Below are 17,803 nucleotides of genomic sequence, written 5' to 3'. Positions count from 1 at the left end.
AAAATACTCCAAATGTTTTTCTAAATTTACTTTATAAAAAAACGAAACAAAACATAATCACTTTTCCGTTACATACAAAACTGAACTATTTTAATAGCTGAAATAGTAGTATAAGCTTTTTTTGGGAAAAGGGGAAAAAAGACGGGCTAGGGCCTATATTTGAGACCCGTGCAGGACTTTAATCCACTTCATTCAATGCTGTTTTGTTCTCATCTGTGAGCATGCTCTTGATATATGTATTTTAGGTGTGTAAATGTATAATTGCCTTTTCATTATTGTTTCAGTTTTATTTAAATTTGTAGTTAAAACAACTAAAAATAAATGTATTTTAAAGTTTAGAATTAGACAGCCTTTGCACACAGGTTTACGCTGAAAACAACAAAATGGAACCTCAAGGTTGAACTAGGAAAATGTGTGCAAATGTATAGGGCCCCATTCCTATATTTTGCCTGGGGCCCCCAATTCACTAAATCCGCCCCTGCTCTCCTGATATACTTGATTTGTCATATCAAATAATTACATCATTTAGCTAATATCTCTGTGAAGCAACAACTTAGATAACTGTAAATGTTCATCTTTTAGAAGTAACCTCAATAACTCTGTGCATGTCATGCTGCAGAGTGATTAATCATGGCGTAAGTTATTCCATTATGAAGCATGAACAAAGACAATACTTCCCCTTTCTGAGGACATAAAAAGCAATAGCGGCTCAAGAGCAGTAAACGGTTTGTGGAATTTGATAGCACACAGGATCCCTCAGGAAACATGCACCTGTCTTCAGCATCTCAACAACTGATCTGTTTGTTTTCTTTGGTTATATTCCTGTGTGCTTTTACATCAGGAGGTGAGTGTCCTTTGACTACTGCACTACCGCACACAAATTGACATTTGCACTCAATACTTAAGAAAAATTGTTCAATTTAATTAAAAAAAACGTATTCTTATAATATATTTTATATATGTTTTCAACCATAAACCTAATTAAATTCCTATAGATTATGCTTAAAACAAGGGGAAAAAAGTATTGGCCAATGGATTAAGAATACTCTGCTTAAGATATATTCTCTCAAAACAAGTCTTAATAGCTTATGCAATTTTGCTTTATTTGCACTGTTACACTTTGAGAGCTTCTGAAATCAACCTAAAATGGGAAAAACTTTTATTTATGGATGTTTTTCTGTCTGCTTGCAGTGATCTCTCATGACCCTAAAAGGCCAACCTGCTGCAAGGAGGAGATGCTCACGGATAAAGAACCATTGATCAAAATCACAAGTTGTTACATCCTTCCAGCAACACGCAAATGTCTTGCATCTACAGTGTAAGTCAGTCCATTTAAAAAAAAAAAATTAAAAATCACCTGCCTGTCAACTCTCTTCTTTGTCAAAGGGCATTTTATTGCATATATTTTGTCAATATATGCAGTCTAAATGCATTTCACCCTTTCATCTTTACAGGTTTCTTGATCAAAATAACTGGTTGCATTGCATTGATCCTAAGGCTCCATGGCTCAGTAAAAGGAAAACACGTCTACGAAAGGTTAGAGTTTACAGATTATGATAAGAGTATGTAAGGAGTAATGCAGAATAGTTGAACTAAATAAAATATGACAACCTCTGCATGGTTTATACAAACACAGTGTATTGTAAATTGGTATATAGTGAACTTCAACCAGAACTTGGTCATCACTAGTCACACCAGCAAGGCTTCTTTTCCATCCCTGTTAGCCAGACAAGCTACACTGTACTACACAATTCTGCTCTAAACCGTAAATACACACAGCTCTTCTACGCTGGAAAAATATGTTGAACGTATTGCACAAAGGAAACAATCTGCGGTTCGCTTTCACACTTAACTGCTGTGCAGTCTAAGTATGGTTATCCCTTTGTCTTTTTATTTATTTTTCAAATATTGATGTTCTAGTTTTATTTATAATGCTTAATTTATAATTCTTTATTTTCTTTTTAGAATTGAATGTATTATGCATTTGCTATAAGTTGTTTTTTGTTTTTTTATATATATATATATTTAATTTGTCTTTAATTTAACAGAGTATATATTTATTTTCCTATTATGACTTATATAATATTATTTCTCTTTTTTTCTCTAACTTATGACAAACATCAGTTAAAGTGCTTAATGTTTATTGGATGCAATATGTATTTAAACAAAGAGAAACTTTAATAAACACTTTACTACATATTGGTCTTCTGGAATCAGACTTTTCTAAAAACCAATTTAATAGAATAGAACTAATATAAGTTTATTTCTGAATTTCTCCTGTGACTGTCTTAACCTTTGATTAAAGGCCTGAGGCCTACAGGAATGAGGAGAGATTAGTGACATCTTACAAAATGATTTGAAACCATCAGAACATCTAAGGAGGGTCTTTGTGGGTAGAATGCGTTTCACAAGTATTCTCACACAGATTTAACCTAGAGGTCACAGTGGAGATGAGATGAACACACACACACTCACACCCTATGACTGTCTGATGAAACAACATCAGTCATATGTTCCATTTCTCTATAACACTCTGATTATGGGAATTGTGCATCATCTTCCTCCAGACTAATAACAGTCAGGCATGTCTAAGATGAATGTCACTATGAAATGCTTTTTTTTTTCTCCAACACATCGTGGGCACAATTATTGGCCCCTTTTTACTGAATTCTATTTGCAACCTCAGTTTGCCAAGATAACAGCTCTGAGTCTTCTTCAATAATTCCAGATTAGTTTGGAACTGCCTAAAAAGATTTTGGAGACCATTCTTCCATACAGAATCTCTCCAGGTCCATGTTGGTGCCTCTCTTCTTCTGTTCAAACCACTCATTTTCTGCATGATTTAGGCCAGGGACTGTGATGGCCATGGCAGGACCTTAATTTTGTGCTCACTGGCCCATTTTTGTGTTGATTTTGATGTTTGTTTTGGGTTAATTTTTCTGATGGAAGATCCAACCAATGCTTATTATTATAAGATTTCTTGCAGAGTCAGTCAGATTTCGATTTTTTTTTTATCTCTTGGCATTTGACAGAATCCATGATACTATGTATCTGAAGATGTCCAGGACCTCCGGCAGAAAAATACACACAGCATTAATGATTCAGTAGTATATAACTGTGGGCATGGGGTACTTTACCCTTGTGTATCCCTTTAAACTAGTTCTGTCAAACGACTAATCGCATCTAAAATAAAAGTTTTGTTTACATAATATAGGTGTGTGTGTACTGTGTATATTTATTATGTATATATAAATACACACACATACAGTATATATTTTGTAAATGTTTACATGTATTTGCATGTATATACGTATATATATATATATATATATATATATTCATATAATTTGTATTATATATAAATATATTTAATATATAAACATAACATATTTTTCTGAAATATATACATGCATGTGTGTGTACTTATATATACATAATAAATATACACAGTACACACATATATGTTATGTAAACAAAAACTTTTATTTTGGACGCGATTAATCGTGGTTAATCGTTTGACAGCACTACTTTAAACCCTTCTTGTGCCAAAAAACTATTTTTTATTTTCATCTGATCATAGAAGCCAGTCCCATTTGAAGTTCTAGTCGTGTTTGACAACTGAATATACTGGAGTTTGTTTTTAGATGACAGCAGAGGATTTTCCCAAATAACGTGTGGTGATTTTGATGTGACGATTTTTATTGATTGATTGGTTGATTAAGGCTTTTTGACTCAAAAACTCAACTAACCTCTGCAGTTCTCCAGCTGTGATCCTTGGAGAGTCTTTGGCCACTCAAACTCTCCTCCTGACTGTGCATTAGGATTTTATAGACACATGTCTTCTTCCAGGCAGATTTGTAACATCTTTAGTTGATTAGAACTTCTTAATTATTGCCGTGATGTTAGAGATGGGAATTTTCAATGCTTTCAATGCCATTTTCTATTTAGTGAAGCTCAACAATCTTTCGCTGCACATCAGGCCTGTATTCTTAAAGCTTCAAAGAATCCTCTCAGAGATCATAGTTTAGTTTAAAAATGTCTAACTAGGAACCCTAGCTTAAGAGTGATACATGACCATTCTGAGAGCAACTCTGAGTGAGGAAAAGACAAAAACTTTCATCAACTTTCAAACAACCCCCGGTACATTTTTGCCATGAGACCAGGTTGATATATATATATATAACAAATTTATTACACCACCTGTCATAATAAAGAAAGAAAAAAAATATTTTAGGAATCTGTCAAAAACTTTTTTAAACTAAAAATTATATAGTCATTTATTGGGAAAATAACAAACTGAAAAAACGAAATAGCCTTCTATATTTGTACGACCTCCTTTGGCCTTGAGAACTCTCCATTTCTCTTAAATAATTTAGGAGCCGAGACAATTTATGAATCACTCTTATTCTTAAGTCTAAGAATAAGAGTAAAATTACATCATTCTTAGAGTTTTGACACACTTAAGAGTACATTTTTACTCTGAGCGGCTTTATACTGTACATACGGCCCCTGAACTATATTCTCTGGTTTTACTCATTCTGATGGATGATTAAGGGAATTTGGCTTTTGTATTACCTCATATTTATACTCCGGTGAAACAGGAAGGAACGTGGCTGGACAATTTCATGTTTGTAGTCCCCCTGGTTTGCTAATCTGTGGAACACAAAAGAAGATATTTTGAGGAATGAAAAAAAATACTGAGAATGCTGAGACTTTTTTAAAAACCTTTTGTGGGTAAATAATAACATATTCTTCTTTTTTGGGTTCTTTTTGTTCTGTCTATATCCCATTTTATTATACATTTTAATATAATAATTTAGTTTTTATATATCCATTTTCGAAATATAATAGACTTCCAGTCATGAATGTGTTCCAATCTGTCAGTAAAGGATGCCGTCATGATGACAAACTGAAACAGTGTCTTGAATTTCAGAAGAATCTGACAGTATGGAGCAGCTGAGTGACATTATTGTGAAATGGAAAAACTTGACCCATGCCACCCTACCAGCTAGCAAAACTCCCCAACAAACCTCTTAGCTGAAGTAACTGTAGAATATCAGCCTTCCTATTTTGCTTCATTTGACGACTGGTCAACTTTACAAGATAAATATATATTTAAATTACTGAATTAAAAAAAGGAAAAAAAACACTATTGGTACATTGATCTGTTCTATTGGCGTATTAAAAATAAAGCTTTTTTTCAGCATATACTGAATATCAATTAAATGACTGACAGCAAGGCTAGAAATTAAATATCATGTAAGAATTTTTTCAAACAGATATTCCCCCATCTACATTTACATATATTAATTGAGCACATTACATTTACACCTACTATTACTAATGAGTTCACTCCCAATATAAACTACATGGAAATCCAGATACGGTGATGAAACAGAACAATGATGAAGTCATCCACAAAATAAATGCGGCCGCAATGGACAGGATGCAGCCCATACAGTTTAAGTTCCGCTTTATTGACTATTTAAGGCGAGCTAGTAAGAGTCTTGAATATATTCTCTCTGACACAAGAAGTGAGCACTGAAGATCTACTGTGACAATGGAGACACGCAGGATCCTCATGAGGAGTTTGGCTGTTGCGGTGGTCATGGCATCTGTGATCTGGACTACAACAGGTGAAGAGCTTTAACTGTTCATTGCTTTTTTTCAGCATATACTGAATATCAATTAAATGACTGACAGCAAGGCTAGAAATTAAATATCATGTAAGAATTTTTTCAAACAGAGATTCCCTCATCATTTTTTATATTAATTGAGCACATGACATTTACACCTACTATGACAAATGAGTTCACTCCCAATATAAACTACATGGAAATCCAGATACGGTGATGAAACAGAACAATGATGAAGTCATCCACAAAATAAATGCGGCCGCAATGGACAGGATGCAGCCCATACAGTTTAAGTTCCGCTTTATTGACTATTTAAGGCGAGCTAGTAAGAGTCTTGAATATATTCTCTCTGACACAAGAAGTGAGCACTGAAGATCGACTGTGACAATGGAGACACGCAGGATCCTCATGAGGAGTTTGGCTGTTGCGGTGGTCATAGCATCTGTGATCTGGACTACAACAGGTGAAGAGCTTTAACTGTTCATTCATTATCTGATGGAACAATGCAGAATATTGAGGTTTAACCAGTTCTTTTGCCTTACTGTAGCTGCAGGTCGTGAAGTGATGTACTCATGCTGCAATAAAGTCTCCACAGCCAAGGTGACCGATCCCATCATCGATATCAGGTTGCAACATGAAAGTCTTCCATGTGTGAAGGCCGTCATGTAAGAATCACAGTTTCTGCTGTGATCCTAAACAACCATGGGTGCAGGAGAAAGTTAAACAGTTTTTGTAAGTTAAACCTAACAAGTATGGTGAAACATAACAGAATTGGTAACAATATAAAAGGCTTATAAAGTGTATTGTGATGCTTTCAGTATAGTATTCTTGTATTCACACTTTTTTTTTTTTACAGCAGAGCTCAAAGTAACAAACGCCTGACTTCCACACCACCCCCAACATCATCTATTAGTGACCAAACTCGTGTGGGAGGATCTACACAAGCAACTGACAGCTCATCAGTCACGAATGTCTACAAATAAGCTAATAATGTAGTAAAGTAGTTAAGCCTTTTAAAACTAGCTATAAAGTTCAAGAGACTTTGCTGTAGTATTTTGGAACTTGTTTTGTAAATTATGCACATTTAAATTGAGTATTTAAAATATCATATGTTGTCAAATACATGTAGGACACTTTGACAGTGACAGTTCTTAATCTATTCAGAAACTGAATTACAGTGAAACTGTTTTGTAACAATCGTGGTTTAAATATTATATTTTATGTTTCACATTGAAATATATTGCACGCAATGTACTGGTAATGGACTTCATTAGCTCATGTGTGAAGAAGGCTGACGCAAGTCTGAGTGAATTTTAGACTGATTTGTGTGAGAACAAACCTGGATTTTTTTTCTTTATTTGATGATGCAAATGAACAACTGCAATCTGAAACTACAAATAAACTCTGATCAGCATCTACTGGTTTTGCTTGTGGTTGATGTTTCTGAATGTGTGCAAGAGGTCCTTCCTCAAACATGAAGACATCTTTTCTCTTTAGCATCTTTATTTTTTCTTTGTGGCTGGTTGCTGGCTATGCACTATTTTTTGTTATTTGTGCTATTGATTTTGTACATTTCCTCCATAAACAAATGTTACGTACTGTAGAATGAGTAAGTTGGTACAGTATAAACTTGAGTGCTGACCTTTTGGGTTTTTCTTTTCTCCATATATCATTTAATTAATGACAATATCATAAAATCATCAAAAACCACATTAGATATTAAAAACACAATAGTTGAATGTCCCTTCAACTCCAGGCACTTTTATGTCCCAGGGGTTGATTTTTATTCAACAAATTACCTTTTGTCTATGAAGTTGATATTAAAACTGTCTGTAAATGTTTAATTATGTGCTCATTTATTAATTTTCCTTTTTCAAATGTCTATTATGTGTACATTAAATGAAATAAGGTTCAATGTAGAGTGTTAATATGAGGAAATATTCTGTATTGATTTTTCACAGGTGTTTTCCCCACATTTTGAATTATACATTGCAGTGTGTTGTATTTTATGGTTAAAGAAAATGTCCATAAACATTAAAATTATATATTTTACTGTAACATCCTGGACTGTAACTAACTTAAAAAGACAAAGCAGTTGGCCAGTTTATTCCAAAACTGATTCGAATTTCATTTTTACCATCATAATTTGAGAATACATAATAATGAGAAATGTGAAAATAAGAATGTGGTTGAAATGTTTTTCAGGAAAAAAACAAACAAAAAAAATTCACAGACCCAAAAGTGCTCACAGCTGAAGAAACACCCAGTTAAAATGTGAATATAAAAGCTTTTTTGATTTAAAAAAAATGTATTAAGGTAAAGAACATCCAATTACATCCAAATCAGAAACTCAACACTTCAACTTAAGTTACGTTTTCAGCTAATCTCACTAAACCCCTAAACTCATTTCATGTATTGTGTTCAAATTACCTTTGATCTGGATACCAAGAGCCATGGCCTGGACTTCTAGATTGATCACCATTTCTGTTCTGATTGCCCTCATGGGATGTTTCACTGGTGCACAAGGCAACTGTAAGTAACTAAACATGCAGCGCACGATATTTCAATATCAAAGTCAGTGTCACTGTCTATTCATGTGCTCCTGATAATGAGAAACCTTAGGATGAACCCTAAATCTTCAGGATATAATACTGCTGTGATCATGAATTTGACTTTTGTCACATGGGGTCAGCAAGCTACCTCTTACTGGTTAGAGATGTAAAGGAAGTGAATATCCTGTCTTGAAAAATACCATATAAAAAGACCTAGTCTAGATACAGTAGCATCTTCAAAACAGAAGCTAGCCTGCAAACATCTTCTTGTTGTGGTTATCTGAATATTTTACACCAACATCATGCAGCTGTGCTGGAAATTAGCTCTGATGATGATGGTGCTTGTGTGTGTTACTGCACAGCGAGCAGACTGTAAGTTTGGGGATTTTTTAATACTGGATTTGTATTTCTATAACGCCTTTTGTTTTGATTATTATTTGAAATAAAGTTTTTTTTTTCACATTAATACTCACATTTTGCATTTTGAATTCATTTCATTCACACCGACATGTTTTCAGACTAGTATTGATGTTTAAAGGCCTAATCTGCCCAAAAATGCAAACTTGGTTATCATTTACTAATTCTCAAGTAATTCCCAATAACCTGTATGACTTTATTTCTTCTGTGGAAGACAAAATAAGATATTAGCTCTGATGATGATGGTGCTTGTGTGTGTTACTGCACAGCGAGCAGACTGTAAGTTTGGGGATTTTTTAATACTGGATTTGTATTTCTATAACCCCTTTGTTTTGATTATTATTTGAAATAAAGTTTTTTTTTTCACATTAATACTCACATTTTGCATTTTGGATTCATTTCATTCACACCGACATGTTTTCAGACTAGTATTGATGTTTAAAGGCCTAATCTGCCCAAAAATGCAAACTTGGTTATCATTTACTAATTCTCAAGTAATTCCTAATAACCTGTATGACTTTATTTCTTCTGTGGAAGACAAAATAAGATATTTTAAAGAATTTTGATAGCTAAACCGTTTCGGTTCCCATTAACTTCCATTGTATGGACCAAAAATATTATAGATGTCAAGGGGAACCAAAACTGTTTAGCTACACTCTCAGAAAAAAGGTACAAAAGCTGTCACTGGGGCGTTACCTTTTTAAAAGGTACACTTTTGTACCTTTTAGATACTAATATGTACACTTTAGGTATTAACATGTACCTTTAAGGTACCAATATGGACTCTTTAGGTACAAAGTTGTGCCTTTTGAAGAGGTACCACCCCAGTGACAACTTTTGTACCTTTTTTTCTGAGAGTGTACCAAAATTCTTCAATAGCTTATATAATAAATAAATAAATAAATAAATACATACAGGTTCGGAAAGACATGAGGGTGAGTAAATGATGACAGAATTTCCATTTTGTGTGGACGATCCTTGTAATGACGGTGAATCCATTACTATATATTGCATTTAGATGTAGCACAGTTTTGTTTTCTTTGATGGAGCCCTTATCAAGATCACGATCATCTCATTTTCACACATATACAGTATGCACACAATATAAATACAGTGGAGATTTCAATTTCAATCTCTCTTTCAGATCGTCGTCCCACTCGTGTTGGAGTGAGCTGCTGTAAAGAGGTGTCAAAAGGAAGAATCCCTGCTACAATTAAACTGATTGGGTACAAGCATCAGAATGCTCTGAGTCCATGTGTGGATGCTATAATGTAAGCTCTCTCTACACAGTGTTATTTCACAGAACTTAATATGCATGATATTGTGTCCATTTCATTTCATGTTTATTTATCTCCTGCAGATTCTACACAGAGAAGGAAAAGTTCTGCTCTGATCCAAAAGCGCTCTGGATTCAAAACCGTCTGAAAGGTACAACTCTAATATTAATATGACATGTTAATATGATGCTTATGTACTGATTAAAACAACTCATAACATGATAATCTTTCCTCCAGGTCTGAAGGAGATAGTGGACTGAGAAAATGGAGGCCTAGAGGATGCTGCAAATCTATCTATATATTAATCAATCTATTTATTAAAAAGAGAATATATATTATGCATGTTTATTTAAGCAAAAAAAAACTATTAGATCCTCTTTAGCTTATGTAAATGTTAATTGATGTGTTAATTGCTTTGTTTAATCTGCTTTAAAATTAAAATGCAATTTTTGAAAAATAACTATTCAAACTGTGCTTCATTTCACACAAACGTCCAGAATTTTGGACTGTATTTAATCATATTGTAGCTGAATCATTATATATATAGTTCACACAAAAAAGGGAAATTCTGTCATTATTTACTCATCCTCATGTCATTCCCAATATGTATGACTTTTTCTCTTGCGTGGGATATTAGAATGATAATATAATGTTGCTTGTGAGCCTTCAAAGATTTAATCCACCTGTAACTGAATGGAAGTAATTAATATTGGGTGAAATATTCCTCTGCCTACTAACCATATTGAGTTACAGTAATGGCAAGTACGACATCTAGTGGAGTACAGCACCTAATGCACAGAGTGGGTCATAATGCATTTTATCAGTCAAATAAAGTGTCACCCATGATTAGTTGACTAACAACTAAACAAATTATACATTTTATGGGACTCATAAACAGAAATAAACATTAACAAAATAACAGAACACCCCCAAACAAGACGTTCAAAACAACTACAAGTATCTCTAAAAGACTTACTAACATGACATAGTTTCTCAAAATTACCTTTAAAAAATGTGCCTACCCTGGCAGCACCATAATAAAATGGTGGTACCAGATACTAATCACCTGGTACTATTTAAAATAATAATAATGTGATTTTGTGTGCGTCTGTGTTTGTGTCTGTTTTTTTTAAAGGTGTTTTTGTTGTGTTACTGCACGCAACTGTGAAAAAATATTTGGGCACGCCCAGTGTCAGCTCTATTCAAAATTTGAATAAATATTTAGTTTTTCATGCTGCTAAGAGAACCAGGGGTGACTTACATGCTGCAAAGTTTCAGAAGTGGGATACATATGAATACGGGATCAGTCTCAAAATTGCAGTGATGAACATAATGATGACCACAGCAATGGATGGGAGAAAAATATGATACATGCTTTTTAGAACACTAAACACGTCTGATTTCGCTCTATTTCGTCAACAAACACAGTTCCAAAAAAGTTGCTGTACATCTCCAAGTAAACATGTTGTTTTCATTGACGAATGAATCTGCATTTCAGAATAAATCAAGTGAGTCAATGATCAGAATTAATCAAGTCAGTCATTGAAGGGATAGTGTAAGATTTTGCTATTAAATTTATTCACTCTCAGGCCATCCAATATGTAGGTGTTTTCTTCAGTAGAGTACAGTTACATTTTAGATGAAACCATGAATGAATGAATGAATGATGCATTTATATAGTGCTTTATTGTGTATTGCTGTACACCCAAAGCGCTTTACAATCATGTGGGTGGGGGGGTCTCTCCTCAACAACCACCAGTGTGCAGCATCCACCTGGATGATGCGACGGCAGCCACAGGACAACGGCGCCAGTGTGCTCACCACACACCAGCTACAGGTGAAGAGGAGAGAGAGTGATAGTGCCAATCAAGTGGATGGGGATTATTAGGAGGCTATGATTGACAAGGGCAAAGTGGCTGCAATTTGGCCAGGACACCATGGAAACCATAGTCCTAGGCTATGGATTACAGGCAATAAAGGTGTAAATAATGTTCAGTTTCTTGCACAAACCAATCATTTTACTTCATAAGACTTCCATATATCGTCCAGAGCCATGGGTATTAATTTTGTTTTCCTTGATATGCTTTTTATTATTCTCAAAAACGGGCAGCTGTCAACTTGCATTTTATGAATCACCAAGGACTATAGTTTCAGCTAAAAATATTAACTGTTCTACTCAATGATGGTCTGAGGGTGAGTAAATTAACAGTGAACTATTCCTTAACTGCCATATATATCTGAATAGCTCTCAAACCCTTTCCCAAAAGGTCCACGACACTCACTGGTCTATTCTTTATATTACTAAAAAACAATACTTATATTACACTGATCATCATATTTACCACATTTAAAAAGCACATGCTCTACTGTTTCTAAAACATCACATTCATCACACATACCATTTTCATGTTTCCCCACTAATGCAAGTGTTGAATTTAGTCCTGTGTGTCCGAGCCTTAATCTAGAAATCATTACTTCTTTTTTTCTGTCTTCCATAAAACAGTTCTTTTTTCCCTGCTGATTTTACAATGTTATAATACCATCTACATATGATGCTATTTTCCCAACTTTGTTGCCATAGTCTTAATATTTTCCTGTTAATCACTGATTTTATTTCATTCCTTCCCAGAGGTACCTTAATATCCACCAAGTTTTGCTTCTTTTAACTTTTCAGCTGTTTTATTCCCTATTATCCCAATATGTGCCAGTATACCCAACAAAAGTATACTACCGGAATTATGCCCTCTGCTTTCAATCTGTACTTCAATGTATCATTTCTACTAGCAGGTTTTCTTTATCAGTTTTTGTGGACATTATACTTTGAGAGCTGATGAGGAATCTGAGCAAACTACAATCCTATTTGGCTTAATCTGTGCATCCCATTGCAGACCTACTATTATAGCAGTTAATTCTGTTGCGTATACAGACAATTTGTCACTTAATCTTAAACTTATTTTGTCTTAAATCTTGGAATGTACACTCCTATACCTACTTGATTGATTTGATCTTTAGATCCATCTGTATAAAAGAATACAACTTTTGTAACTATTACTATATCCTTCTTCAGTTTTTTCCTGGGGCTCCAAAAATGAATCCTGAATCATTTCAACAATAGGTTCAGGAATATTCCATACTGGCACAACATTTAATGGCATGTTAGGACAGATTACTTCATTCTCCAGACAACAATCTTGACCCACTGTTCATTTTCCATCTAAAACTATTTCCTCCATTCTTTTTATATTCCCAACAATCATTCAAAACTGTGCGTGTCCGATGTCTCTTGTCACTACCCTGCGTGCCAGACCAACTTTTCTCTATTTACGGATATGACAAGACGTATGGTTGAGCGATGTATGTACACAATTCCAGGTCTAAAATATAAACACTTACAATAGACTTACCGTAGTGAATCAGGGTAGGACAAAAACACATTCTGGAAGAAGGATCAATTATGTATAGACCTTATTGTAAAGTGTTGCCCATATTTTAATATATTCCTTTAGTGTTTATACACTGATTTTTTTAAATCAGCCTTCCAGACGTGGATGCATTCCAATGACCGTGTTCCAATCTGTCAGTAAAGTAAACCATCATGATGACAAACTGAAACAAGAATCATTTCAGAAGAATCTGACAGTAGGAGCATCTAAGTGTGGCAATATTGTGAAATGGAAAACCTTGACCTGCATGCCATCCCACCAGCTAGCAAAACTCCCCAACAAACCTCTTCAATCAGCTCTTCCTTCCTATTTTGCTTCATTTGACAACTGACTGGCCTTACAAGATATAATATATTTTGGGGGGAAAAACACTCTGTTGATATGCTGAATTGTCCTATTGACATATTAAAAATAAAATGCTTTTTCCGCATATACACTGAATTTATATCAGTTAAATGACTGACAGCAAGGTTAGAAATTAAATATCATGCAAGAAGAATCCCCCATCAAACAGAGATTCCCCCATCTACATATATTAATTTAGCACTTGACATTTACACCTACTATTACTAATGAGCTTACTCCCAGTCTAAACTGCACGGGAAGCCAGATATAGTAATAAAACAGAAAAGTCAAGTCAAGTCTGCTTTATTGTCAATTCTTCCACATGTACAGCACAGAGAATTGAAATTGCGTTACTCTCAGACCCTTGGTGCATACAGATAGATACAGATTAAATACAAAATACAACTATACAAATATACAAATAAGGTAAAATGTAAAAAAGATATATATAAAGCACAAGGCATATGGCAGATAGAGTGCAAACCAGTAAAGTAAACAACAGTGCAGATATAATGATTGAAGCGCAAAAAAATTTTATTTGTAGTGCAAAAGAGCTTATTCAGACTGATTAAAGTGATAGTGTGAGTGTGTATTTGGGAGGGGGGTGTGACCGCGCCGCCATCTAAAATGATGAAATCATCTACAAAAAAATAAATGCAGCCACAATGGACAGGATGCAGCCCATGCAGTTTAAGTTCCGCTTTATTGCCTATTTAAGGCGAGCTAGTAAGAGTCTTGAATATATTCTCTCTGACTCAAGAAGTGAGCACTGAAGATCGACTGTGACAATGGAGACACGCAGGATCCTCATGAGGAGTTTGGCTGTTGCGGTGGTCATTGCATCTGTGATCTGGACTACAACAGGTGAAAAGCATTAACTGTTCATTCATTATTCTATCTGATGGAACAATGCAGAATATTGAGGTTTACCCAGTTCTTTTGCCTTACTGTAGCTGCAGGTGAAGTGGTGTACTCATGCTGCACTAAAGTCTCCACAGCCAAGGTGACCGATCCCATCATCAAAATCACGATGCAAAACGAAAATTATCCATGTGTGAAGGCCGTCATGTAAGAATCACAGTTCCTTTCTAAAGAAAACATGTCATTGGTTAGAGATCAACAGCATCTGATGTTATATTTCTTTGTTTTCAATGTTTTCATTCTCTTTTACAGCTTTGAGACTAAACAGGTAAAGTTCTGCAGTGATCCTAAACAACGATGGGTGCGGGAGAAAGTTAAACAGTTTTTGTAAGTTAAACCCAACTAGTATGTTGAAATATAACAACATAAAAAGCACATAGTGTTTTAGTGTAGTATTCTTGTATTCATGCTGTTTTTGTTTTGTTTGTTGTTTTTACAGCAAAAAAAACAATATCACACCACGACCAACATCATCTATTAGTGACTGAGCTCGTGTGAGAGGATCTGCCCAAACAACTGTCAGCTTATTATGAATCATGCCTAAAAGTAATGAGAACACATCTCTAAGAAGTTACAAGTTTCAAAATTATTATAAAATTTTAAATATGAGAAAAAAATTCTGTTGTATTTGGAACATTTATGCATATTTCACTTGAATATATAAAATATTATGTATCTTGTCAAATACATGTTTTGCAATTTGAGAGTGAACATTCTTAATTTATTCAGAAACTGAATTATAGTGAAACTGTAACAAAGTGGTTTAAATAAAATATTAGTATATGTTATATTTCACATTGAAATATATGCAATGTACTGGTAATGGTAAAGGCTGACGCAAGTCTGAGTGAAATTTAGACTGATTTTTTTGTCATTTGATGAAGTAAATGAAACTCGTGTGAGAGGATCTACCCAGACAACTGTCAGCTTATTATGAACCATGTCTAAAAGTAATGAGAACACATCTCTAAGAAGTTACAAGTTTCAAAATTATTATAAAATTTTAAATATGAGAAAAAAATTCTGTTGTATTTGGAACATTTATGCATATTTCACTTGAATATATAAAATATTATGTATCTTGTCAAATACATGTTTTGCAATTTGAGAGTGAACATTCTTAATTTATTCAGAAACTGAATTATAGTGAAACTGTAACAAAGTGGTTTAAATAAAATATTAGTATATGTTATATTTCACATTGAAATATATGCAATGTACTGGTAATGGTAAAGGCTGACGCAAGTCTGAGTGAAATTTAGACTGATTTTTTTGTCATTTGATGAAGTAAATGAACAGCTGCAATCTGGATCAACAAATAAACTCTGATCAGCATCTACTGGTTTTTCTTGTGGTTGATGTTTCTGAATGTGTGCAAGAGGTCCTTCTTCAGACTTTAAAACATCTTTTCTCTTTAGCATCTTTATTCTTTTCTTCACAGCTGGTTGCAGGTTATGTACTATTAATTGCTATGTATTGTACCTTGTACTACTGATAATGTATATTTCATCATCCATAATCAAATGTTACATCGCATGAATAAGTTGGTACAGCATGAACTTGAGTGCTGACAATGAGAAAGTCTTTTTTCCACCTATTCAAGTATGTTTGACTCATCCGTTTAATTTACGTCAAAACCAAAATATCATCAAGCCACATTATATTAAAGACATAATAGTTGGGACTTGGACATTCCTTGAACTTGCATTTTTTATGTCCCAGGGGTTAATTTTTATTCAACCGATTTCTTTTTTCTCCTGTCATATAAAGGTTAAGTCCGTAAAAAATTGTGTCCAGTGTACTGTGTTAATATGAAGGAATTTTCTGTATAGATTTTTTTCTCTTACAGTGTATATTTTACTGTAATGCTCTTGGCTCTTTAAATATTCAAATATGAAACTTTATTAAAAATATGAATAATATTATTTTATTCCAATTTATTCCATTTTCACCACCCTGGGGACTACAAACCAAAATGGCCACCTGGTCCCGAACTACAGTTACCATGTTCCTCAGCGGAGGAGACAGCTGTTGGGAGTGAAGGAAAAAAGCTATATGAGCTGGGAACAAAGGAACTTTGATTCTCTTTTGTTGGTGTGTGTGTGGAGAGAAGCTGGATACGTTTTTCCTTTGTTCTAACTTTTGGCTTTTGGAGTTGATGATTAAAAAAAAAGAAACTTGTAACTTGACCTCAGCCCATTACCGCGGAAAGTAGGGGTGCTGAGGGTGCTGAAGCACCCCCTGGAGTGTAACCCACGAAAAAATGGGAGTGCTGGGGGTGCGGTGTTAAAAATAAATTAATGATCAATATGTAATACAAAATAAATAATATTCATTTTATTAGTATATTCATTAAAATTCATTGAAAAAAGTAGCCTAAGCCTCCAATGACAAGAAGCAACGGTTAAATATGAGTTAAGTTTAATCAAATTGACTGTGAAAGTCGTTTCAACTGATTAAACGTATTAAACTGACTTAAAAAATCATTTGTTGCCATGATTTTTGGATTATATTATAACCTGTAACATGTCTCTGCAAGAGCGAGAGCGTCTACCTCAGCAGCAGCTAATCTCGCATTCTCACATCTGTAGCGCTTAGTCTGATCTTTAACGTTAGGTCTTTCCTATTCTTGAAACAAAATTAATTCTTAAGGTTGATTCAATATTACTCTTAATGAAAAACACACACACACAACATCAACAATGCTACAATGACAAAGTCGCTTATATTAAACATAAAACTTTTATGAACAGATAAGAACAAATAAGATCAGTGGCGTAGCGTCTGGTTATGCAGGGTATGCAGGTGCATATGGGCCCGGGCAGTTTGTGGGCAACAAGGGAACGAATAGAGCCCTGCACAGCCCTTGTCCAACAGCTTTATGAGAATTCTCTGCCCTAGTCCGACTCTTTCTCTCTCTTCCCCATTATTTTGGCTATTAAAATAGCTATTCAAATAGTTCAGTTTTGGTTTTTAATGGCAAAGTGGTCATATTTCTTTTTGTTTCTTTATTAAGTTAATTTAGAAATATGTTTGGAACATTTTATGTTTGTTAAATTCAAGTTTTTGTTTTTTAAAGGAACGACCAAGCGGCAGCAGCAGACAGTGAGTTGAGCATTATGTTTGATCAATTCAGCCTTCTCAAACCAACACGACTTGCCTAAAACAAACAGACATAAAACACTTCATGCATTTCACAGTATTAATTTAAA

The 17,803-nt window shown here is 34.3% G+C and overlaps 1 protein-coding gene across 3 annotated transcripts in view; it reads left to right on the top strand.

The window, feature by feature from the left end:
* LOC107586764 (eotaxin-like) overlaps positions 1 to 15,159 on the top strand; it is a 22,977-nt gene extending 7,818 nt beyond the window's left edge. Inside the window, exons 3-6 of one of the 3 annotated variants that reach the window (XM_016274285.1) lie at positions 5,533 to 5,636; positions 6,184 to 6,301; positions 14,844 to 14,918; positions 15,031 to 15,159. In XM_016274285.1, the coding sequence (XP_016129771.1) occupies positions 5,561 to 5,636; positions 6,184 to 6,301; positions 14,844 to 14,918; positions 15,031 to 15,079 (318 nt within the window). In that variant the 5' untranslated portion in view covers positions 5,533 to 5,560 and the 3' untranslated portion in view covers positions 15,080 to 15,159. Of the gene's footprint in view, positions 1 to 5,532; positions 5,637 to 6,183; positions 6,302 to 14,278; positions 14,535 to 14,623; positions 14,739 to 14,843; positions 14,919 to 15,030 lie in introns of those variants that run through there. The other 2 variants (XM_016274287.1, XM_016274286.1) reach the window with 2 other exon arrangements.
* Positions 15,160 to 17,803: the final 2,644 nt, after the last annotated feature.

The sequence above is a fragment of the Sinocyclocheilus grahami genome, unplaced genomic scaffold (genome assembly GCF_001515645.1).
Source record: "Sinocyclocheilus grahami isolate Dianchi unplaced genomic scaffold, SAMN03320097.WGS_v1.1 scaffold85.1, whole genome shotgun sequence".
NCBI lineage: Eukaryota > Metazoa > Chordata > Actinopteri > Cypriniformes > Cyprinidae > Sinocyclocheilus > Sinocyclocheilus grahami.
This window is presented reverse-complemented; position numbering and strand designations above follow the sequence as displayed.